The sequence below is a fragment of the Haematobia irritans genome, chromosome 5 (assembly GCF_050003625.1).
Source record: "Haematobia irritans isolate KBUSLIRL chromosome 5, ASM5000362v1, whole genome shotgun sequence".
NCBI lineage: Eukaryota > Metazoa > Arthropoda > Insecta > Diptera > Muscidae > Haematobia > Haematobia irritans.
The window spans coordinates 122,570,693-122,595,757 of record NC_134401.1 but is presented as its reverse complement, the minus strand read 5'-3'; the positions used below and the strand labels follow the sequence as shown (position 1 = coordinate 122,595,757).

At 32.8% G+C, this 25,065-nt stretch overlaps 1 protein-coding gene across 1 annotated transcript in view; it reads left to right on the top strand.

Annotated features, from left to right (window-relative positions):
* Positions 1–22,716, top strand: part of LOC142240026 (uncharacterized) — a 105,663-nt gene extending 82,947 nt beyond the window's left edge. Inside the window, exons 7-11 of the mRNA XM_075311744.1 lie at positions 15,237–15,366; positions 15,514–15,518; positions 18,767–19,698; positions 19,763–19,919; positions 22,504–22,716. Coding sequence (XP_075167859.1) covers positions 15,237–15,366; positions 15,514–15,518; positions 18,767–19,698; positions 19,763–19,919; positions 22,504–22,649 — 1,370 coding nt within the window. The 3' untranslated portion in view covers positions 22,650–22,716. The remainder of the gene's footprint in view (positions 1–15,236; positions 15,367–15,513; positions 15,519–18,766; positions 19,699–19,762; positions 19,920–22,503) is intronic.
* The last annotated feature ends 2,349 nt before the right edge of the window (positions 22,717–25,065 follow it).

Sequence of the window (25,065 nt, the reverse complement as noted above, 5' to 3'; positions counted from 1 at the left end):
TTAAATGTTTGTGATTGATCGTAATGCCACACCAAGGAATTACATTCGTATTGCTTCTCGAGATGTTCTTTATTAGTATGAACGAAAAAATAAGAAACGCAGGTACAAATCTCACCAGCGGCAATTTTTTATAAAATATTTTTCTAAAAAACTATTTTTTTATGTTATGCATCGTTTTTATTTTTTATTTTCGGCATATATTTTCGTATAAATATATTTTTTCCATTCTCGTAATTTGCAAAACCTTCTCAAAAAAACTTCCATGGAAGCGAAAAAGTCAAACGGCACAGGTTCAAATTCTAGCGGGGATGAAATTAATTTTTTTATACCCTCCACCATAGGATGGGGGGTATATTAACTATGTCATTCCGTTTGTAACACATCGAAATATTGCTCTAAGACCCCATAAAGTATATATATTCAGGGTCGTGGTGAAATTCTGAGTCGATCCGTCCGTCTGTTGAAATCACGAACGAAACAAGCTATCGACTTGAAACTAAAAAAATTGGTCCATAATCGGTCCATAATTATATATAGCCCCCATATAAACCGATCCCCAGATTTGGTTTGCGGAGCCTCTAAGAGAATCAAATTTTATCCGATGCGGCTGAAATTTGGTACATGGTGTATGCATATGGTCTCTAACAACTATGCAAAAATTGATCCACATCGGTCCATAATTATATATAGCCCACATATAAACCGATACCCCGATTTGGCTTGCGGAGCTTCTAAGAGAAACAAATTTCATCCGATCCGGCTGAAATTTGGTACATGGTGTTAGTATATGGTCTCTGAAAACCATGCCAAAAATTGGTTCACATCGATCCATAATTATATATAGCCCCCATATAAACCGATCCCCAGATTTGACCTCCGGAGCCCCTTGGAATAGAAAAATTCACATGGTTTTGGTTTTGGTTAGGTGGCAGCCCGATGTATCAGGCTCACTTAGACTATTCAGTCCATTGTGATACCACATTGGTGAACTTCTCTCTTATCACTGAGTGTTGCCCGATTCCATGTTAAGCTCAATGACAAGGGACCTCCTTTTTATAGCCGAGTCCGAACGGCGTTCCACATTACAGTGAAACCACTTAGAGAAGCTTTGAAATCCTCAGAAATGTCACCAGCATTACTGAGGTGGGATAATCCACCGCTGAAAAACTTTTTTTTCGACCGAAGCAGGAATCGAACCCACGACCTTGTGTATGCAAGGCGGGCATGCTAACCATTGCACCACAGTGGCTCCCCTAAATTCACATGATCCGGTTGAAATTTGGTACGTGGTGTTAGTATATGTTATGGTCTCTAACAACCATGCAAAAATTGGTCCATACCGGTCTTAATTATATATAACCCCCATTTAAATCGATCCCCAGATTTGACATCCGGAGCTATTGGAAGAGCAAAATTCATTCCACCCGGTTGAAATTTGGTACGTGGTGAAATTTGGTACATTGCGCTAGTATATGGCCGCTAACAACCATGCCAAAATTGGTTCATATCGTTGCCATCGGCAAGTGTTACCGCAACCCAAGTAATTCGATTGTGGATAAAAGTCTTTAGTATAAGTTTCTATGCAATCCATGGTGGGGGGTACATAAGATTCGGCCTGGCCGAACTTACGGCCGTATTTTTTAATTTAAGTGTCCAAAATTTGCACTTTAAATAGCCTGATTGCGTACTTTCTAATACTTGTCCACAACGATTGCATCGGAAGTAGAAAAAAATCGATGGGGGATTCTGGGATGGGTTTTAAAAGAAATGTTTGTGGACTTGTCCACAAGGACTGCGCCGGGAGTGGACGATCTCACGATGCGCTTTAGAAGAAATGTTTGTGGACTTGACCAAAAGGACTGCATCGGAAGTTGAAAAAAAATCGATGGGGATTCTGGGATGGGCTGTTTGTGGAACAATGAAATGTTTGTGGAACAATTTCCATTTTTTTTTTTTTGATGGGATATAACCGATATGGACCTAGTTTGGCATGGTTGTTAGCGGCCATATACGAGCACAATGTACCAAATTTTAACTGAATCGGGTGAAATTTGCTCCTCCAAGAGGTTCCAAACCCAAATCTGGGGATCGGTTTATATGGGGGCTATATATGATTATGGACCGACAGGGACCAATTTGAGCCCGGTTGTTAGAGACCATATGCTAACACCACATACTAAGTTTCTACCGGATCGGATGAAGTTTGCTCCTCCAAGAGGCTCCGGAGGTAAAATCTGGGGATCGGTTTATATGGGGGCTATATATAATTATGGGCCGATGTGGACCTATTTTTGCATTGGTTATTCGAGACCATATACTAACACCACGTACCAAATTTCAGCCGGATGCAGAGATAGTGTCTAATATCTCTGCATCCTCTTCTACAAATTACTGTTCTTTTATTTCACTTATTACCAAAAATTAATAGAAATACATGTTAGTGTAGTCGTTCATAAAGAACAATGAATTGTTGTTGTCGCATAACCAAAATTTCTTATAGGAGTTATATTCTTAATATGATTATCATCTAGCGTGAAGGTATATATGCTCCATTATCAGTTTTTTTTTTCTTATAAACGTTTTATATGAAACCTTTTTTGTACCAAAAAACATTTTCGATAACATTTTCTTATATATGTTTTTGTTTTATATATGAGATGCGCTTATATCCGCTACCTTCTGTACTGTCATTTAGATAAAAAATAATGTTTTATTCCCTACTCGTAAACGTCAATAATTCTATGTTTCAGAGATTTTTTTTGTTTTTCATTACACTTCATATCAATAATATATTTACATGTCAAGCATATAACTTATTTTCAAAATGGTTCTAAGTAGATATTGTTAAATATTGTCATAAAGTTCATTCTTTCATTTTCAATCTTCACAGCCACAATTATGTTTGCTTGTCGGATGCTGTTGATTTCGCCGCCAATGAATCCTAAGGAATTTAAGGTGGAACGTCCATTTTATTATATTATAAAAGGAGATAGACAAAACGTTTCGTTATTTTTAGGAAAAGTTGAAAATTTTTAATGACATTTATAACTTAATGTATGAACAAGTAATTTTTATGTAATAGTAGTTTGGCAAACGTTCGATGTGCCGAAGAAATCAATTAATGATTTAATCAAACATATTTAATAAATCTGTGATTAATACTGTTATTCTCGTAATTGAAGAAATTTCAATTAACAACTTAATTGGATCCATGAGTTTAGTGATTGAATCAGAAAAAAAGAGTTTTTCCATATAGCTTCCATATATTTGTATAAAGAAAATTTTCGATATGTTATCATTATGTATAATACGTTGTATTTTTTTATTGGTTTAATACAATTTTGAAAATTGTAATAAATATTAAAGCATAAGCTAGAAAGCTGATTTTATTCTCGTACTCTGTATTTATTTTTGTATTCTTCATCTTTCATATAAAGGTTATACATTTTTTAAAAGGGTTTCTTTACCACATCAATTTTATTTTCATTCATTCATTATTTAGTATGAATTTTAGTTGTACGAAATTGTTGAATATAACAAAAGTTCAATCTATTGATTCTCAAATATTTATTGTGTTTGTCTATTTGGAGTATTGTGTAAGTTTTGTGGAATGTACCTGGGGATCAGTTATGTTTTGTATTGGTGACTTATTAATTATAAAACATTTTTCTAGGATTTAGAATATCGGCTGTAAACTTCTCAAGACCCAAAAAGAAGCGCTTCATTGTGGATCGGCGTTTTGTTTACATGATCAGAAGTTCCAATAATGTTGTATGGTTTTTTGGATCACATATGGGATGATTTCATCTACCATATTCTAACTCACAAGCTTGATTGAATGAAATGGTCAAGAGATATATATGGGTTATATATAAAGCAATATTCTTAAATATGCATGATTATGCTGATAGCTTAAGTATATGAATTTAAGTCGAGTTTCTATATAAGAATAAAATATTTCCATACATTTTGGATAATCCTAAAAAATTCTTAAAGTATTTATTTTTTCATATACAATATGTTTACAATATTGCAATCAAAATTAGTATAATATGAAATGATTATCCCAATTTTTTCGATGGCAAAGATGCTAGGCAATTACCATTGATTATATGATTTCCTATATTACCAAACAATCACCTTCATTTCGAAATCGGTTTCTTTATTTGAGATCCTTAACTTGAAGTAGCACCTCTCTTACCTCAGTAGAATTTTCTATTCCCGGAAAATAAAAACTTTTATACATAATTTGAATATTTACATGTTTTTTGTCTTTATAGCTGTGGTGGAAATGTACACTTGTTCGATTTTTGGATTTCAACAACAGCCGATATTATTCATAGTCAATCATCCATTTGTATATATCATCACTAATCGCCATAGACTGACTTTGTTTAAAGGAGGCCAAGTGAATTTTTAAGATTTTTTTATTATTTAAATAAAAATATTCGTAGATATAGTATTGGAAACTAAAATAAATATTGAAATTTTATAGAGATTGCGAAAACACTGTTTAGAGTATTGACATGAAGTTATCATAGGTAAAAAAAACCCAAACTATGGATCTATTGGGTGCACAAATTTGTAATTCTCTGTCTTCATTCTCTGCTTATAGACAAATGTTTGAGTGATTGATATCAGAAATATGTCGATTTTGCAAAGCCTTGGTAATATATTATTGAAATTAAAAAATTAATTTGACATTTCCATTGGGTGTGCTAAAAGCTTTTGTGATCGTCAATGCATTTTGAAACGCTTTGTTGGAATTTTGAATTTTCTAACATTTTTTTTTTTAATTTTTTAATGAAATATTATATTATTTAATTTATTTCTTCTTGGTTTCAATGTAGGTATTATTAAGAAGAAGAAAATTTCAGCGCGTGTCTATCGACTACCTCCCAAAAACTTTATTGCAGATAAATCTTATATTTATATTGTAAAAAATCGTGAAGATGTAACTATATTCAAAGGAGTTCAGAAATTTTTATAGACATTGATTGCCTATTGGTTGTTTTCAAATTAAATAATTAAATTATATTGTACATGTCGATGACATATAAATAAATAAAGTGAAAAATAATATAATATATATGTATTTCAGATATGTTGCAGTTTAAGTAGTCTAAGATCTAAAGTCGGGCTCAGCCGCCTATATGATATCCCAGCAAAAAATTTGGAAATTCTTCTAAAGGCACAATTTAAAAGCACTTCCAAATATGTCTTTCCAAAGATATTCTCTATATTAACTACACAGGAAGTTCTTTTAATTCGTTGTTTTATAACTCGCTTTTTTCATATTTTCAAAATGTTTGAAAACAGAAAAACATGATAAAATGATACAGATTATTTAAATGCTATAAAAAAAAAACAAGTAAGTGAAGTAGAAAGTCGGGCGGGGCCGACTATATCATATCCTAAACCACTATTACAGAATTAGTAATCATAAGCATTTGTGGGGTTACATATAGGTCTGGGAGATAAACCGCAGTTGCATATTTAAGAAAATTAAGGGGTACATGTCTATGGGTGCTTTGTCTCAATCTGACTATAGCTCATAGTCAATGTTGCCACGGAAAATTTTCGGTTTACCCCACAAGGACAAAAAAGTTCCCTACTTTCCCATACATTCCCAAATAATTTTCCCTACTATATTTTTTGTTAAATTTAAAAAATTTTACAAAACAAAAATGGTTCTAAGTACTTTATTATCTTAAAACATGAATATGCAACGTATATAACTTAGAATATAAATTTGTATTACCACCACGGTTGCCACAGTTGGTAGAATTCTACCCAAGTTAGTAAACTTTTTTGTTAAATCTCTATAAAAATAAAATTTTGCAAAAAGTTTCTATAAACAAATTTTTGTGAGAAATTTTTCTATAGAAATAAAATTTTGACAATAAATTTTATAGAAATAAAATTTTGAGAAAAAATTCCACAGAAATAAAATTTTGAGAAAATTTTTTATAGAAATAATATTTTGAAAAAAATTTCTATAGAAATACAATTTTGACAAAATGTTCTATAGAAGTAAAATGTTGACAAAATTCTCTACAGGAATAAAGTTTACCACACATTGTTAAAGATCAAGCCTTGCCGGCTTCTAATTTCCTCCTCTAGAACCACCAAAATGTAAAAATTATTACAAAATGTGTTGAGTGAAAATGTCCTACATTGTGGCCCTACGTCCCTAAAAGACGCTAAATATTAGAAAAACCCTACATATAGGGAATTTCCCCTACTTCTAGCAACACTGGCTGTGTTGATATTGCGCCTACGGTGTTAGTATGCCACTAATATTGAGTCCATTATTAAAAACGAGAAAATCGTTAAATTAGTGTGTGTAATAAATACAAATTTGTAAAAAACGAGCAATATTCTTATGTAAGAGCTACAAGTACGTATAAGTACGATCGGCTAGTACATCAAAATTTGAAATTTGAGTAACATTGGTTAATAAATAAGAGCACTATGGCCAAATTTGGGAAATTCGAGCGATGCATATATATGGAAGCTATATCTAAATCTGAACCAATTTGCATAATATTTTGCGTGTTTGATTAATACCACAAAAGGTTACCTTGTGCAAGATTTGAGTAAGATCAGTTAAGAAATGAGGCCTGTATGGTCAAACATAAGGTTATTAGGGGCGAATTTTTCAAAATCGGGTGATACATATATGGGAGCTATATCTACATCTGAATCGATTTCGATGAAATTTTGCACATATAGTTAGTACTATAGAGGACTGGATCCAGCCAACATTTAGTAAGATCGGGTAATAAATCAGAGTTCTATGGCCAAATTTGGGAAAATCGGGCTATAGATATATATGGGAGCTATATCTAAATCTGAACCGATTTCGATGATTTTTTGCACATATAGTTAGTGCTATAGAAGACTACATTTAGCCAAATTTGGGTAAGATTGGTTGATAAATAAGGGTTTTATAGCCAAATTTAGAAAAATCGGGCGGTACATATATATGGGAGCTATAGCTAAATCTGAACCGATTTCGATGATGTTTTGCACATATAGTTAGTGCTATAGAAGATTATATTTAGCCAACTTTGAGTAAGATCGGTTGATAAATAAAGGTTTTGTGGCCAAATTTGGGAAAATCGGGCGATACATATATATGAGAGCTATATCTAAATCTGAACCGATTTGGATGACTTGAAGGGCGATGGAAAAGATTACCTTTTGCCAAATTTGGTGACGATCCGTTTGAAAAAACGCGCAACGTGACCCCATTTGTCGAAATCAGGCGATACATATATATGGGAGCTATATCTAAATTTGATCCGATTTCTTCCAAATTCAATAGCGTTCGTCCTTGTGCCCAAAAAACTCCCTGTACCAAATTTCATCAAAATCGGTTAATAATTGCGACCGGAATACTGTGAACAACAAATACATGGACAGACGGACGGACGGACGGACGGAAACCAAGAGCTAGATCGACTCAGGAGGTGATTCTGAGTCGATCGGTATATATTTTGTGGGGTCTAAAATCAATATTTCTGGTAGGCACATTTTTTGGCCGATCAAACTTATTATACCCTGACCACTATGTGGTTTAGTGGTATAATGATATATCCATTCTAGAACAATTACGAATTTTTAAAAATATTTTGTATCAAAAGCAAGAGCCAAGCTTTAGAATGCATTACCAATCATAAAAATTATCTATTGGCGAAATATCACAAAATTTGTTAATTCATATTCAAAACACGGAATTCGAATCATATCTTAAGGAGTGCTGCAAATTCAGTGCAACGGATGTTGAAATGGTGGACATCCGTCCTATGGCAAGTCCAGGTTAAATTCATCGCTTCTGTGCCAGTTTTGCATCATGGGCATCCGTCCTATGACAAGTCCAGGTTAAATTCATCGCTTCTGTGCCAATTTTGCATCACTTCCAGGTCCAAAATAACAATTTCACTACTTTTTTTGGGATCGTAATCTTAATCTCCCTACGTATTTCGTAAATCACCACATTATTAAAAATACTTTTTACCGGAACGGCACGTATTCTAGGGAATATGATCACCCCATACATATTTCAAGGGCAAAATGTTATTTGTGCACGGTGACCATGGACATTTTTGTCCGACAAATATTGTTTTCTCGGCAAAAATAAACATGGTTACCAATATCACATACATAATTTTCAAGGAAATAACATATAATATTTTGCCTTTGAAACAGTTTTGAGGTGATCATATTTCGTCCTGAGTGTATTATGAATATATTTCTATTAGCTGGATAATATATTCCAATATCGACATTTATTATCTAAAATTAATCTACATTTTAAAGGTGAACTCACTCATCCAGTCCACAAAATTGTATCCAAGAACTAACAAGTATATACGGCCGTAAGTTCGGCCAGGCCGAATCTTATGTACCCTCCACCATGGATTGTGTAGAAACTTCTACGAAAGACTGTCATCCACAATCGAATTACTTGGGTTGCGGTATCTTAAAACTTCTTAACATCGTTTTCTAAATTGTGAGTTAGTTCATACGTGCTAGATATTAGACAAAAAAGTTATGTATAGGCAAGTCTACAAATAATTACGAATCGATATGGACTTTTTGCACGACACGTATGGACCAATTTTTGTGTGATTAGGAATCGATTTATCTGAGGGCTATATATAACTATAGACCGATATGGACCTAGTTAGGCGTGGTTGTAACTGACTCGGATGAAATTTGCTCCTCCAAGAGGCTCCAAAACCAAATCTCGGGATCGGTTTATATGGGGGCTATATATGATTATGGACTGATATGGACCACTTTTGGCATGGTTGTTAAATATCATATACTACCACCACGTACCAAATTTCAACCAGATCGGATGAATTTTGCTTCTCCAAAAGGCATCGGAGGTCAAATCTGGGGATCGGTTTATATGGGGGCTATATATAATTATGGACTGATATTGACCAATTCCTGCATGGTTGTTGGATATCATATACTAACATCACGTACCAAATTTCAACCGAATCGGATGAATTTTGCTCTTCCAAGGGGCTCCGGAGGTCAAATCTGGGGTTTATCGGTTCATATGGGGCCTATGTATAATTATGGACCGATTTCGACCAATTTTTGCATGGGTTTTTGAGGCCATATATCAACACCACGTACCAAATTTCAACTGAATCAGATGAATTTTGGTCTTCCAAGAGGTTCCGGAGGTCAAATCGGGGGATCGGTTTATATGGGGGCTATATATAATTATTGACCGATATGGACCAATTTTTGCATAGTTGTTAGAGACCATATACTAACACCATGTACTAAATTTCAGCCAGATCGGACGAAACTTTCTTCTCTTAGAGGTTCCGGAGGTCAAATCTGGTGATCGGTTTATATAGGGGCTATATGTAATTATGGACCGATGTGGACCACTTTTTGCATGGTTGTTAGAGACCATATACTAACACTATGTACCAAATTTCAGCCGGATTGGATGAAATTTGCTTCTCTTAGAGGACTCGCAAGCCAAATTTGGGGGTCCGTTTATATGGGGGCTATACGTAAAAGTGGACCGATATGGCCCATTTGCAATACTATCCGACCTACATCAATAACAACTACTTGTACCAAGTTTCAAGTCGATAGCTTGTTTCTTTCGGAAGTTAGCGTGATTTAAACAGACGGACGGACGGACATGCTCAGATCGACTCAGAATTTCACCACGACCCAGAATATATATACTTTATGGGGTCTTAGAGCAATATTTCGATGTGTTGCAAACGGAATGACAAAGTTAATATACCCCCCATCCTATGGTGGAGGGTATAAAAACATCAGGGCGTCAAAAATACCCTCCCAAATCCACCCATGCACTAGAACAAATATTGTCTTAATATGATAGATTAAACAACCTAAATTTTGGGACACGCAATTAACACAGTAATAAGGGCAACAAGTAAAGAAGTATATATAGAAGTGTACCGTAAAGAATATATATAGAATCAGGGTCTTGGTGAAGTTCGTAATCGGTGAAACTTGGCACAAATAGTTGTTATTAATGTGGATCGGATTGCATTGCAATTGCGCCATATCAGTATAGCCCCCATATAAACCTACCTCTGCAACCTCCCAGCAAAAACAATTTGGAAGTTCTTCCAAAGGCACAACTTTAAAAGCACTTCCAGAAGATACACTCCCAAAGATGTTCTTTATTTTAACAACCCAGGAAGTTCTTTTAATTCAATTTTTATAACTTGGTTTTTTCATACTTTTAATAAGTAATTTTAATTTTTTGTTTCAAATAGGTTAAAAACAGAGTAAGAATTCATAAAATGGTACAAATCATTTAAATTTTTTGTCTAAAAAAAATGCTAAATCCAATCTGAAAAAATTGTGAATTTTTGAAAATATTTGAGGTCAAACGTTTCCGACCATTCAATTAGAATATATTAAAAATTATAAAAAATTATAAAAATTATTTATTTTACAAAATGTCACAGAATTTTTTAATTTACATCCAAAACATTGAATTCGGATCACACCTAAAGAAGTAATGCAAATTCAGTGCAACGGCTGTTGAAATGGAGGATTTCCGTCCTATGACAAGCCCATGCTAAATTCATCGCTTCTGCGTAAATTTTGCACCATTTCCGGATCCAAAAAGAACATTTTTATTACTTTTTTGGCGACGCTTTTTTCCTGGGCTCTTGTAAGCGCATCTGATCCGCTTGAAATTTTGTACGTAACTTAACCCTCAAGATTTGAAATTGTCCCTCTCATAACGATACAAAAATTGGTCCGTATCGGTTGGTAATAATTTATATAAAACGATGAAGAGCTTTTGAAATGTAGGTATTTATGCTGCCTTTTCCTATCTAACATAGACCCCATATGACTAAATTAAAATTCAGAACACAATGTTAAGAAGGATTAATATACCTTGACATCGGTAACTGTTGCTACATTGTGGATGACAGCCTTTTGTAGAATTTTATTCGCAATGCATGGTGCAGGGTACATGATTCGGCCTGACCGAACTTTCGGCCGTATTGACTTGTTCAATATATATTCAGAAAAAAAATGTACCATCAATTATCTGTTATAAATTGGATAACTTTACTATTATATTGCAAAAAGAGAATGAAAGAAAATAGTCTAGTATCAAAACTAGATAGCTTATTCAAAAATGTCTACATATTTAACAAGCCCCTCTTTGACTCGAAATAATACTACAGGTCTTAAGGGAATTCCATAGTCTTTGGATCTAAGTAAACTTTTGCTTGAGTATGGTTGCGATCAGTGGAAAAAGGTACCTAAACATCTGTATGAGCGAATTAACGGATTTATATTTCTTTCTAGTTAGTTATTAATTACTTACAGTAAAATCGCATATTTTTCATAATTATTTTTTATTATTGTAACTTTCCTATTCCCCATTACAGCAATAATTATGTTCGGTTGTGGTATGGCTATGGTTGTCGAGGAGCCCAAAGTATTTGAAGTAAATCGGCCATTTGTCTATATGATCAAAAATTATGGAGAACTTGCTCTTTTCAAAGGAACTCAGATGGTATTTTAATGCAATTGTTATAAGTAACAAATAAAAGTTCATCAAATCAAATAATGAAATAAATCAATTGAAAAGTAGTTATTTTGTGTTTATTTACTTATTTTGAAATATGTATGAGGTATAACATATTTGAAAAATATAAGAATTCTATTTGGCAAAAATGTTCAGAAATTAGTTTATACTTTATCAGTGATGCTAATTCCCGAAGGGCAAAAAGCACCAACATTTCTAAAAATTCTCACCAAAAAAATACTGCATCCAATTACAATTCAATGTATTACTAAGAACAACTTGAATTTCTGGATTAGAATGGCACTAAAAATGCAATTTGGTACTTTGGAAATCAATTTGTAAATTTTACCAATAATACGCCCATCTTGAACTTCGTATAGTTTTAAAGCCATTTTTGCAATTTTGAACTCTAATTTTTTCCTTCAAACTTCGAAATTTTCATTAAAAAGTGAAATAAAGTAATTATGTCTAAATATTTTTTCTTGAATTTGTCGAAAAATATTTAGTTATTTTTATGAAATCCAGATGACATGTGCGTTTGTAATACAGTCTAGTTAAAATTTATTTCAATTAACCAAAATTTTCCTTCCTGTTTGGTTCACTGTTTGAGTCTAGTGGTTAAGGTGAATTCAAAGAAATTTATTTGGATCTCAATATTTTGGCCCTGATTTCGAGCTAATGACGCGTTTTCTTTAAAATAAAATAATTTTAAATATTAAACAGATCTAATTTGTGAAATTTTTTTTTTGTTTTGGGGCATATGAAGCCAGGCATGCCGGTTTACAAATTCTAATTAAGCACAGATGCTAAGAAACAAAAAAATATTCCTACTAAAAAAAAAATATATCAAGGTCTAATCAAAATAAATCGTAGCCTTAATTTGGAAATTTTTTATAATTTAAATAAAAATAAATTATAAAAAAGCTTAAAACACATATCTTTAAATTGTGTAAAATTTGTATATTAAAGTTTATGCGTCATGGACTTCGTATTAGGACATAACAGGTTGGATGATAAGTCCCCGGTCTACCAAAGAAAAATACATTTTTTTGTCAAAATTCGTTTCGGCGATCACCTCTTTATTGCAGCCAAATTTTTTCCTTGCGAGCATCCTTTTGTGGTCTGAGAACAAGTAAAAGTCGCTGGGGCCAGATCTGGAGAATACGGTGGGTGGGGAAGCAATTCGAAGCCCAACTCATGAATTTTTGCCATCGTTCTCAATGACTTGTGGCACGGTGCGTTGTCTTGGTGGAACAACACTTTTTTCTTCTTCATATTGGGCCGTTTTGCCGCGATTTCGACCTTCAAAAGCTCCAATAATGCCATATAATAGTCACTGTTGATGGTTTTTCCCTTCTCAAGATAATCGATAAAAATTTTTCCATGCACATCCCAAAAAACAGAGGCCATTACTTTGTCAGCGGACTTTTGAGTCTTTCCACGCTTCGGAGACGGTTCACCGGTCGCTGTCCACTCAGCCGACTGTCGATTGGACTCAGGAGTGTAGTGATGGAGCCATGTTTCATCCATTGTCATATATCGACGGAAAAACTCGGGTGTATTATGAGTTAACAGCTGCTCAGAATCATCACTACGCTCAGAATCATCAACACGTTGTTGTTTTTGGTCAAATGCACGCAAAGAAAAAAAAACGTTTGTAAAACATGTACCGAAGACGTTTTTCTTTTGTTAGAGTTTTTTGAATTGTTTCGAAAATTTTAAACTTCTTATCACCAAAAAAAAAAATCATTTGTTACAAAATTTTTATTTTTTCCTTAAAAAAAGTTATTTTTGAAACAACAACACAGTCCATTTCGTTTATATCAAACACTGACTTTAGGTCTTTAATAAGACACATTTTACAGTTCAAAATTTAATATACTACAATGTAATGTTGAACATTTTTTCGGAATCTTCCGAACATATCTGGAATATATGTAAAAAAAAAAACTTTGGTCGAAGCAGGGATCGAACCCATGACCCTTGACATGCAAGTCGGACGTAGCAACCACTGCTCCACGGTGCCAAACTAAATGTTTGTTTCTGTTAAATATACTTTGTTTATTCGGTTCGTGGGCGCCGCAAGCTATGCTATATAAATATAACTTATATGGATACTTATCTATTGATGACCATAACAGGTACATAGCTCAGTGGTTAGTGTGTTGACTTACAAAGTGCATGGTCCGCGGTTCGATTCTCCGTCCAGGTAAAAGTAAAAAAAATTTAAAAATTTATAAAATCGTATAATTTCTTCTACATTGTTGGTATTACAGGAAAAGGTGTTAAGAACTAAAAAACCTTGTGGATGTGAGAAAGATTTGAGGGAAAATTCAATTAGCAAGAAAACAATGTTTTTTTTTTTTGAGTTTGTCTTTATGAAATTGTTTTCACATCCTGGAAAAGAATAAACGTTTATCACAAAAAGTATATACTTTTCTTCCAAATACACTTCCCTACAGCGAAAAGCAAATGAGAAAGGAACTTTGTTTGTCTAAAATTTCGTTTGGGAGGAAAGATTTATTTTTTTGCGTGTGTGAGCTCGCGCGGCACCCATTTTGCACAGAGCTTCCGCATATCCAAATATTGATGAATGATATGACCAATACGTTCCTTTGATATCTTTAAGGCCTCTTGCTATCTTTATCAACTTCATTTTGCGGTCATTCAAAATCATTTTGTGGATTTTTGATGTTTTCGTCGGTAACCCCCTCTTTCGGGCGTCCACTGCGTTCACCGTCCTCCGTGCTCATTTCACCACGCTTGAATTTTGCATACCAATCAATTATTATTGATTTCCCTGGGGCAGAGCCCGGAAACTCATCATCAAACCAAGTTTTATCTTCCACCGTATTTTTTCCCTTCAGAAAACAGTATTTTATCCAAACACGAAATTCCTTTTTTCCATTTTTTTTTCACAATAACAAAAGTTGCTTCACAAAAGACGCTCTATCTCACAAACTAATTGACTTACAGACGTCACGAATGAATGACTTACAGATGACACGAATGATTTGAAGGTTAGTACTATATAAAAATAATATGCATTTAATACTAGCGACGCCATCTATGTGTCAGACCGGGGACTTAACTTTCATCACTTACCGAATTTCCAATGGATGGATTGAAAATTAAGCCCCAGTATGCTTAACCCTTTTGTTCGTGATGATGTCCCGGTGGACTAATTTCAATTTTATTCATGCATATATCTTTATGTTATATGATCTCAAATATCAATTCATTTACTAATTAGTACAGATACAGTCATAAACTATCATAATAAATGTCGTAAACTTTCACAGGGACCTTATCACGCATCGGATGGTTAAAAAGCCAAACACATATCTGTGAACCGATTTTGTGTGGTTGAGAAAAGGTGGATTATCGGTACTTAATGTAAGGTAGATCGAATGAATTGTAAGTGTAGGGTGTACTCTTGTCAACCCCACATTACCTTGGGTCTCGCCAGGAATAGAAATGGGGGTTTCACAAATGCACTATCCTTGGGTAAGAAATGATTAGCTCCTATCCGGCAGAACTAACTGATTTATATACTTCATTCTATTTTCTTTATTTCATTCCGTTTACTAACTAAAGAATAATTACTTATGATTCGATAGTTTGTAATTTATTTCCTATTATTGTATATGTATTTTCTTTACAGCAATTATGATGGTCGGCTACTGTATGCCTATGTTTGTCGAAGAACCCAAAGTATTTGAAGTAGATCGACCCTTTGTCTATATGATCAAAAATTATGATGAACTTGCTGTTTTCAAAGGAACTCAGATGGCGTTTTAGTGCAACCGAATGGTGACATATAAAAGTTTATAAAAAATTTAAATAATGTAATAAAATAATAGAAAATTGTTTTTTTGTATGTATTTAATTACGTTAAATTATATTTGGGGTATAACATATTAACATTATAACATATTTAGAAAAGGTAAGAATAATATTTGGAATTAGTTTATTCCTATGCTCTATGCAAGACCTCGGTGGTGACTACCAACGGTATTTCCCCTCATACGAATTGCATTTTCTTCCAATTATATCATCGTCATTCTTTGTTATGATGGTATTCAATTAATTGCAAAAAAAAAAAATACCACGAGTAGACCACATTTGTGGCTTTTATATGAAACTTAAGGAAGAATTAATCAGCAATCGATATATAAATGATATATGAAAGCAATAAATCAACAGTAAAATATAAATTCTTGTAAAGCTTTAATATCAGACCTGACAGCTGTGTGAATTACAACCTCTTTTAAATACAATTGTCTAGTTGGAACAATCAATAGCCTGAAAATGGCAGGTAAATTATACGAACATGCTAAATATCTGAAAAAATCACGTTCAAATTCATAATGAGTTAAACATGCCATATTTAGTAGCTCGGTAAAAGTCTCCAGCAGTTTTTTTTAAGATAATGAAATGTAAAAATTTATCGAAATAGTCGAAAAAGTCTTTTCATAGTCATACCACACTGAAAAAAATATATATTGCTGTATTCTTGTACTTAAAATACGAATGCAGGTTTTGCTTAGCTAGAAGACGCAATTGCCTGATATAAAGTTTTTTTTTTCTTATCCAAAAGTCAACAAACTTTTCAATGAAGTCGTTTTGTCCTTATAGTTAAGTGATTCGACATAAATGGGCATCTTTACGAGAAAGAAAACTTGTTGGACGAATGCCAACTTGGCTTTAATAATTCTGAAAAATTATTCAAAATTGGAGATACAGTTTTTAAATTTGTTGACTTTTTTATTTTGACTACAAAGCTAACAAGCGTTCGAAATACACTATGTTTTTAAAGACGTAAAAGTGACATTTTAAGCTTCTTTTAACCAGGCCACAGCCTATAGTTAGAATAGGCTGTGGCCTGGTTAAAAGAAAATGAGATTGAAGCAGGCAATCGGAAAAACGACAAGAGTTAAGTTAGATTACATTAGGTGGCAGACCGAGGTATCAGGCTCACTTAGACTATCCAGTCCATTGTGATACCACATTGGTGAACTTCTCTCTTATCACTGAGTGCTGCCCGATTCCATGTTAAGCTCAATGACAAGGGACCTCCTTTTTATAGCCGAACGGCGTTCGACATTGCAGTGAAACCTCTTAGAGAAGCTTTGAAACCTTCAGAAATGTCCCCAGCATTACTGAGGTGGGAAATCCACCGCTGAAAAACTTTTTGGTGTTCGGTCGAAGTAGGAATCGAACCCACGACCTTGTGTATGCAAGGCGGGCATGCTAACCATTTCACTACGGTGAAATGGTTAGCATGCCAATGATTCACTAAGAAAAAAGAGCATATCAGACAATAATTTGTACTGTATTCTGGAACTCTAATATCTAATATCTATTATCATTAATATTAATTTAGATATTTTTGGGGACTTGACACACCAGGCAGCCATTACCACGGTTGGTAGAATTCTACCAAAAATGGTAGATTTTTTACTGTTTGATAGATTGGCAGAATCCTTCAACTAAGAGGTACTTCAATTCTTAATAGTAATAACATTTTGCTAAAATTTTCTATAGAAATAAAATTTTGACTAAATATTCTATATGAATAAAATTTAAAAAAACAATTTTTAGAAATTAAATTTTGACAAAACTTTTTATGAAATAAAATTTTGGCAAAATTTTCTATAAAAATACATTTTTGAGAAAATTTTCTATAGAAATAAAATTTTGACACAATTTGGTATATTTGGAGTAAAATTTTCTTGAAATTTTGATAGATTAATTTCGGCATGAGTGGTAACCGTGGCCACTATACGTCTAAATGTATATAAAAGTTGAACGGACATAACTAGACTCATTATGAACGTGACACTGTTTAAGAGCTCCCAGCAAAAAAAACTGGAAGTTGTTCCACAAACATTTCTTTTAAAGCCCATCCCAGAATCCCCCATTGAGTTTTTTCAACTTCCGATGCAGTCCTTTAGGACAAGTCCACAAACATTTCTTCTAAAGCGCATCGTGGGATTCCCCAATGATATTTTTCCACTTCCGCTGCAGACCTTTTGGACAATTGCAAAACATTTCTTATATAGCGCATCTTGGGATCCCCCAATGATTTTTTTCTACTTCCGATGCAGTCCTTGTGGACAAGTATTAGAAAGAACGCAATCAAGCTAGTTTAAGTGCAAATTTTTGACAATTAAATTTTACAAAAAAATAGAAAACTAATAAAAAAAAAGTAGAAAATAAATAAAAAAGTAAAAAAATAATAATAAAAAAAAATTATTTCATCGCCGCTGGGATTTGAACCTGTGCCATTTGACTTTTTCGCTTCCATGGAAGTTCTTTTGAGAAGATTTTGCAAATTACGAGAATTTTTAAGTTTTTTGTTGATTTTTAATGGAAAAAATATATTTATACGAAAATATATGCCGAAAATATAAAATAAAAACGATGCATGACATAAAAAATATTTTTTTAGAAAAATATTTGATAAAAAATGCCGCTGATGAGATTTGAACCTGCGTTTCTTATTTTTTCGATCATACTAATAAAAAACAACAATTAGAATGTTATTCCTTGATGTCGTATTACGATCATATCACAAACATTTGAATTGACCTTTCGACGCTTTATGTTCAATGGCCTTTGTGGCTGAGTGTGCTAAGGCATTCTGTTATGGTGCCAGCAAACCCAGGTTCAACTCCTGGTCGGAGCGAAAAAGTTTTTTCAAATTGTAAAAATTATATAATAGGAAAATAATTGTGTAATAAAACATATGGATGAAAAAAAATGAAATTGGTTGGAAAAAAATTTTTTTTTCGCTTTTTAAATTTCTTCATTCAAATTAACTTCCAGGGTACAACTTCTAAAGCAATGCAAAGGATCCAAAAAGGGAGTACTTCCGTCCTATGACAAGCCCATGTAAAATTCATTGGAGATGATCCAAGTTTGCACTACTTCCGGATCACAGATTGGGGATCCAAATTACTTTTTTGGAAGCTCTTTTTTTGCTGGGAGTATACAAATATTCTCAATATATGGACGGATACATTGATAGTTACATAAAGAATTCCAAAATTGGCATAAAGAATTCCAAAATTTGGCATACTATTTTGTAATGTATACCCTTGCACTATGGGCCGTGTTATAACGATGTATCAAAACACACTATGTTTAAAAGTTACAATCTACTAATTTTAGTCATTTTAACATTTTCAGTTAAATTTTCGAAATTATTTATACTACTCGTCTCGATACTGATAGTTACACCGGCAACAATTCAGGAATCTGCTACCAATTTAAGTGACGAGAGTTTTGCCAAGAGCTCAGAAAATTTTGGAGTTAAAATTTTCTCTAAATTGGGCAATTCAAGAACCCCGAAAAATGTCATCTTTTCTCCTTTTTCCATACAAGCATGTCTGGCCATGGTTCGCATGGGTGCTGCTGGAGAAACTGCTGGCGAAATGGACAAAGTCTTAGGTTTCTCGGGAGTGAATGAAGTATTATTGGCTGATAAATATCATGCTGTCTTATCCTCCTATTCAAATAGCAATATTCTAAAAATTGCAAATAAAATCTACATCATGAAAAAATATCAAGTGCAAGAAAAATACAATGATCTTCTGGGCAAGAAATTCTTTTCGGATGCTGAAAACATTGATTTTGCTGACAACATCAATGCTGCTAAAAATATCAATTCATGGGTTGAATCAAAAACGAATAATCTTATCAAAAACCTTATTTCTCCTAATATATTGAGTAGAGAAACCAGATTGGTTCTAGTGAATGCCATACATTTTAAGGGAGAATGGGTGAATCGATTCCCGGAATCGGGTACAAAAGAAAAATACTTTCATTTGGATGGTCAAAGGAGAGTAAAAGTTAAAATGATGCATGTACGTGCCCGTTTTCGTTATGGAGAAATCCCTCAATTGGATGCCAAAGCTTTGGAAATGCGTTATAAGGATTCAGATTTATCAATGTTGGTTCTCTTGCCTAATTCTCGTGCAGGCTTAAACAAATTAGAGGAAAAATTGAAAACGCTCTCATTGCACGAATTGACTAAGGAAATGTATAATACGCAGGTTATTGTTGATTTACCCAAATTTAAATCAGAATTTAATATCGAATTGAGTGATGTCCTTAAAAAGGTAAAATATTAGCAATGATGAAGGAGAAGTGGGGCCAAGAAATATTTCTGTTTATTTCTTATAGTTGGGTATGGGTCGTATTTTCACAGGACAGGCTGATTTTAGTAAAATCTTAAAGACACAAAATGGACAACTTCCTGAACGTTTGGCCGTTTCCAAGGTTATCTACAAGGCTTATATCGATGTTAATGAAAAAGGAACTGAAGCTGCCGCTGCTACAGGTAAGGCATGATTCATAAAGAATTGAAATATTGGTGAGTATGACCCCCCCTGAGGTAGGATATGAAGCATCACTTGCTTTTTATATTTCTACACTTGGAAGTATTTAAATTAAGCCAGCACCGTTGCACTCCTGCGAATCATTTGGACGATTTGCCTGACATAATTGATGTTACTTCCGTATCCAGTAGAGATAAATTGAAATGGTTGAGTGTTTTGTTTTTATGTTTTCATAAGAAATTTCAAAACTGTATTGCCAATTTTTGTGAGGAATTTAGTTGAAATTGTGGATTTTGGGGACGAAAGTATCCCGTTTTGGGAACACGAGCCAGAAAACCCAGTGTTTTTCAACCAAGTGTAGAATAATTAAAATGGCGTGACGAAAATGTAAATAATAACGATCATTCCACCGATGACCAATTGTATTAAGTTTTTGGCTCTGAGTAAACTCACAATCAGGGCTGTGGAGCCGGAGTCGGAGTCTGAAGATTTTGCTGGAGTCGGAGTCGAGCAAAATTTTTACGACTCCGACTCCGGCTAAACCAAATTTTTTAAAACACTTCACATTTTTGTAACTAAGCAAGTTTTTACGTAAATTAGTTTCCATTGCGTTATTCATTCGATCAATGTACAGCATGATAGTAAATGAAAATCAACTTCCAATTACGGCTATCTTTTTATGTTTCCTAGAATGTTAGACTAGCAGATGGGCTGGATCGATCCATTTTAATGCCCATATCAATTTATTTGAAATATTTCGAACAATTTAAATTTTTTTTTAATTTTATTTTAAGCCCATATACATATGTGGAATATTGACAGAACATTTTTTCAAAGTTGTTTTTTATAGAACATTTTGTCAAAATGTTATTTTTATAAAAAGTTTTGTCAAAATTTTATTTCTATAGCAAATTTTGTCAAAATTTTATTTCAATAAAAAATTTATTCAAAATTTTATTATTATAGAAATATTTTTTTCTATAGAAAATTTAGTCAAAATTTTATTTCTATAGAAAATTGAGTCAAAATTTTGTTTCTACAGAATATTTTGCAAAATTGTATTTCTATAAAAAATTTTGCAAAATTTTGTTTGTTATATTGATAATTTTATTTCTATAAAAATTTAAGTCATAATTGTATTTCTATAGAAAATTTTGCTAAAATTTTATAGTAATAGATTTTTTATTAGAAAATTTGGTCAAAATTGTATTTCTATAGAAAATTTAGTCTAAATTTTCTGTGCAATATTTTGCAGAATTTTATTTACTACACAAAAATGTTTCTAAACTTGTATTTTTATTGATAATTTTTTTAAAATTTTATTTCTATAAGAAAAAATTGTCAAATTTTATTTCTATAGCAAATTTTCTCAAATTTTTTTTCTTACTGATGCTCACTGATACTCACTGCTAAAAAAAATGTATTCAAAATTTTATTACTATAGAAATATTTTTTTCTATATAACATTTAGTCAAAATCTTATTTCTATAGAAAATTAGTCAAAATTTTGTTTCTATAGAATATTTTGCAAAATTTTATTTCTATAGAAAATTTAGCAAAATTTTGTTTGCTACACAATTTCTTTTTAAATTGTATTTCTATTGATAATTTTTTCAAACTTTTATTTCTATAAAAATTTTGGCAAATTTTATTTCTATATAAATTTTATTCAAAATTTTATTTCTATATATTTGGTCAAAATTTGATTTCTATAGAAAATTTAGTCAAAATTTTGTTTCTGTAGAAAATTTTGCAAAATTTTATTTACTACACAAAATTTTTTCCAAAATTGTATGCTCACTGATACTCACTGCTAAGTCGAAAATTTGTAGAAATGACTCAAATTTTCAAAATTTTCAATGAATGAATCATAAATGCATTTTTGCGAAATTGTCTAAACAATTATAAATATTTCCCAAATATTGCCCGAGATTATGTAGAAGTCTGATTTGAGATTTTATCAAAATGTAGATCTAAATGCAAAGTTGTGCAGAGTATATTATAATCGGCCCGCCCGACTTTAGACTTTCATTTTTATTTTTTGTTAAAATTGTGTTACGTCCCATAACGTTAGATTTAAATTTTAAGTACATAGATTTTGTAGAAGTATATACAATTTTGTCTAAATCGATTCAGATTCAAATTCATGCATATGGGAATATAAACCTTTATATAGCTCGCAACAAATTTAAAGGATTTGAGATAGTATCAATAATTTTGGTCCACAAATACATATACTGTTGGTATCTTCTCATATTATGATGGGTATTTATATCATTATTTTATTTATTAAACATTGTCCTAAATTTGAAATATAGAGTTCAATTGGCATCTTATGTGAAATTAAGACCTTTTTTTGCACACATAATAAATACGATACTTCATATCGATCCACTTACGGTACCCCCACAATAGAACTACAAATTAATGGTATTAAAATGAGATTTAGTTATATTACCCGGAGTCGGAGACGAGCTGATGAAAAATGCTGGAGTCGGAGTCGAGCAAAATTGGCTCGACTCCACCGCCCTGCTTACAATACTATAAAAATTATAATTTTTTTTATGATGTTTTACCATTTCACAGGCACAACGATGGTACGAGTTACTTCTGCCAAAGCGGTAGTGGAACCACCACCTAAAATATTTAATGCTGATCATCCATTCCATTATTTCGTAAGGAATAGCAAAGGATTAACAATGTTCGAGGGATCGCAAATATTATTTAAATGAATTAAAATAAAATCATATTTTAAAATATGCCAATTTATAAACAATAAACATGTTCTAAATCACATAATTCCATTATTAACTTTTATTTATAAACAAAGACTATGGTATATTAATTTTATTGCCATATTTGTGTTCATTTAAAGATCATGTCTCATGTACAGTTCCCACAACTTCAATCGAGGTGGAATATATTAACAGATTTTCTAAAAGTATCATTGTATAAAAATCACTACACATTTTATTTAACTTTTTTCAGGTGTAATAGTAATGCAGAAAGCTTCTGCACACCACCCTGAACCTAAAACCTTCAATGCGGATCATCCATTCTACTATTTCATAAGGACTTCAAAAAGATTAACTATGTTCCAGGGTTCTCAAATTCAATTTTAAACAAGTATATACGGCCGTAAGTTCGGCCAGGCCGAAGCTTATGTACCCTCCACCATGGATTGCGTAGAAACTTCTACTGAAGACTGTCATCCACAATCGAATTACTTGGGTTGCGGTAACACTTGCCGATGGCAAGGTATCTTAAAATTTCCTACCACCGTAATATATACCACATAGTCCATACGTGGTATATATTAAACTAAATAAGGTCGATTAACTACGTATATAATTAAGTTTAAAGTTTCTACAGAAATAAAATTTTGACAACATTTTCTATTAAAGTAAAATTTGGGAAAAAATTCTATAGAAATAAAATTTTGACAAAATTTTCTATAGAAATAAAATTTTGACAAAATTTTCTATAGAAATAAAATTTTGACAAAATTTTCTATAGAAATAAAATTTTGACAAAATTTTCTATAGAAATAAAATTTTGACAAAATTTTCTATAGAAATAAAATTTTAACAAAATTTTCTATACAAATAAAATCTTGACAAAATTTTCTAAAGAAATAAAATTTTGACAAAATTTTCTATAGAAATAAAATTTTGACAAAATTTTCTATAGAAATAACATTTTGACAATGTTTTCTATAAAAATAAAATTTTGGTAGATTTTTTTTGGCTCAAGTGGTAACCATGATTATGAACCGATATGGACCAATTTTTGTGTGATTGGGGATCGGCTATATATAACTATAGACCGATGTGGACCAATTGTGGCATGGTTATTAGCGGCCTTATACTAACACCACGTTGCAAATTTCAACCGGATCGGATGAATTTTGCTCCTCCAAGAGGTTCCGGAGATCAACCGATATGGACCAATTCTTGCGTGTTTGTTTGAGACCACATTCTAACACCGTGTTCCAAATTTCAACCGGATCGGATGAATTTTGCTCCTCCAAGAGGCTCCGGAGGACAAATCTGGGGATCGATTTATATGGGGGCTATATATAATTATGGACCGATATGGACCAATTCCTGCATGGTTGTGGGATACCATATACTAACACCACGTACCAAATTTCAACCGGATCGGATGAATTTTGCTCCTCTAAGAGGCTCCGGAGGTCAAATCTGGGGATCGGCTTATATGGGGGCTATATATAATTATGGACCGATATGGACCAATTTTGGCATGGTTGTTAGAGACAATATACTAACACCACGTACCAAATTTCAATCGGATAGGATGACTTTTGCTCCTCTAAGAGGCTCCGGAGGTCAAATCTGGGGATCGGTTTATATGGGGGCTACATATAATTATAGCTGCTGTGGACCAATTTTTGCATGGTCATTAGAAAACATATGCCAACACCATGTACCAAATTTCAGCCGGATCGGATGAAATTTGGTTTTCTCAGAGGCTCCGTAAACCAAATCGGGGGATCGGTTTATATGGGGGCTATATGTAATTATGGACCGATATGGACCAATTTCTGTATGGTTGTTAGAGACCATATACTAACACCATGTACCAAATTTCAGCTGGATCGGATGAAATTTGCTTCTCTTAGAGCATTTTATGTTATAAAAACCCACGTCATCTTTTGCACCTCGAAGTACAGAAGAATTTTATCCTGAAAATAAGGTTTTTGATGGCTCATTTCTGGATACCTTTATGTCGAGTAATAATAAGATCGTGTAAATGTTCGAGAATAGTTTGGTATTTAGAAATCTGTATCCTTGTTTTACGAATGTAATACCTTTACTTAATTCAGGCTAGCTCCTCCGAAATCTTACTTTAAGGAAACAGGATTTCATTTGAGCCTTTGTCATTCCGTTTGGAATACATCGTATGTTGGTCTCAGACATCATAACGTATATATCTATTCTGGTTTGTGGTGAAATTCTGAGTCGATTTAATGATATCCGTCCGTCCGTCTGTTGAAACCAAGTTTCCGAACGAAACAACCTGTAGACTTGAAACTTCGCACAATTAGCTCTTATTTATATAGATCGGATAGTATTGTAAATGGACCATATCGCACCAGTTTTAAGTATAGCCCCATATAAGCTGATC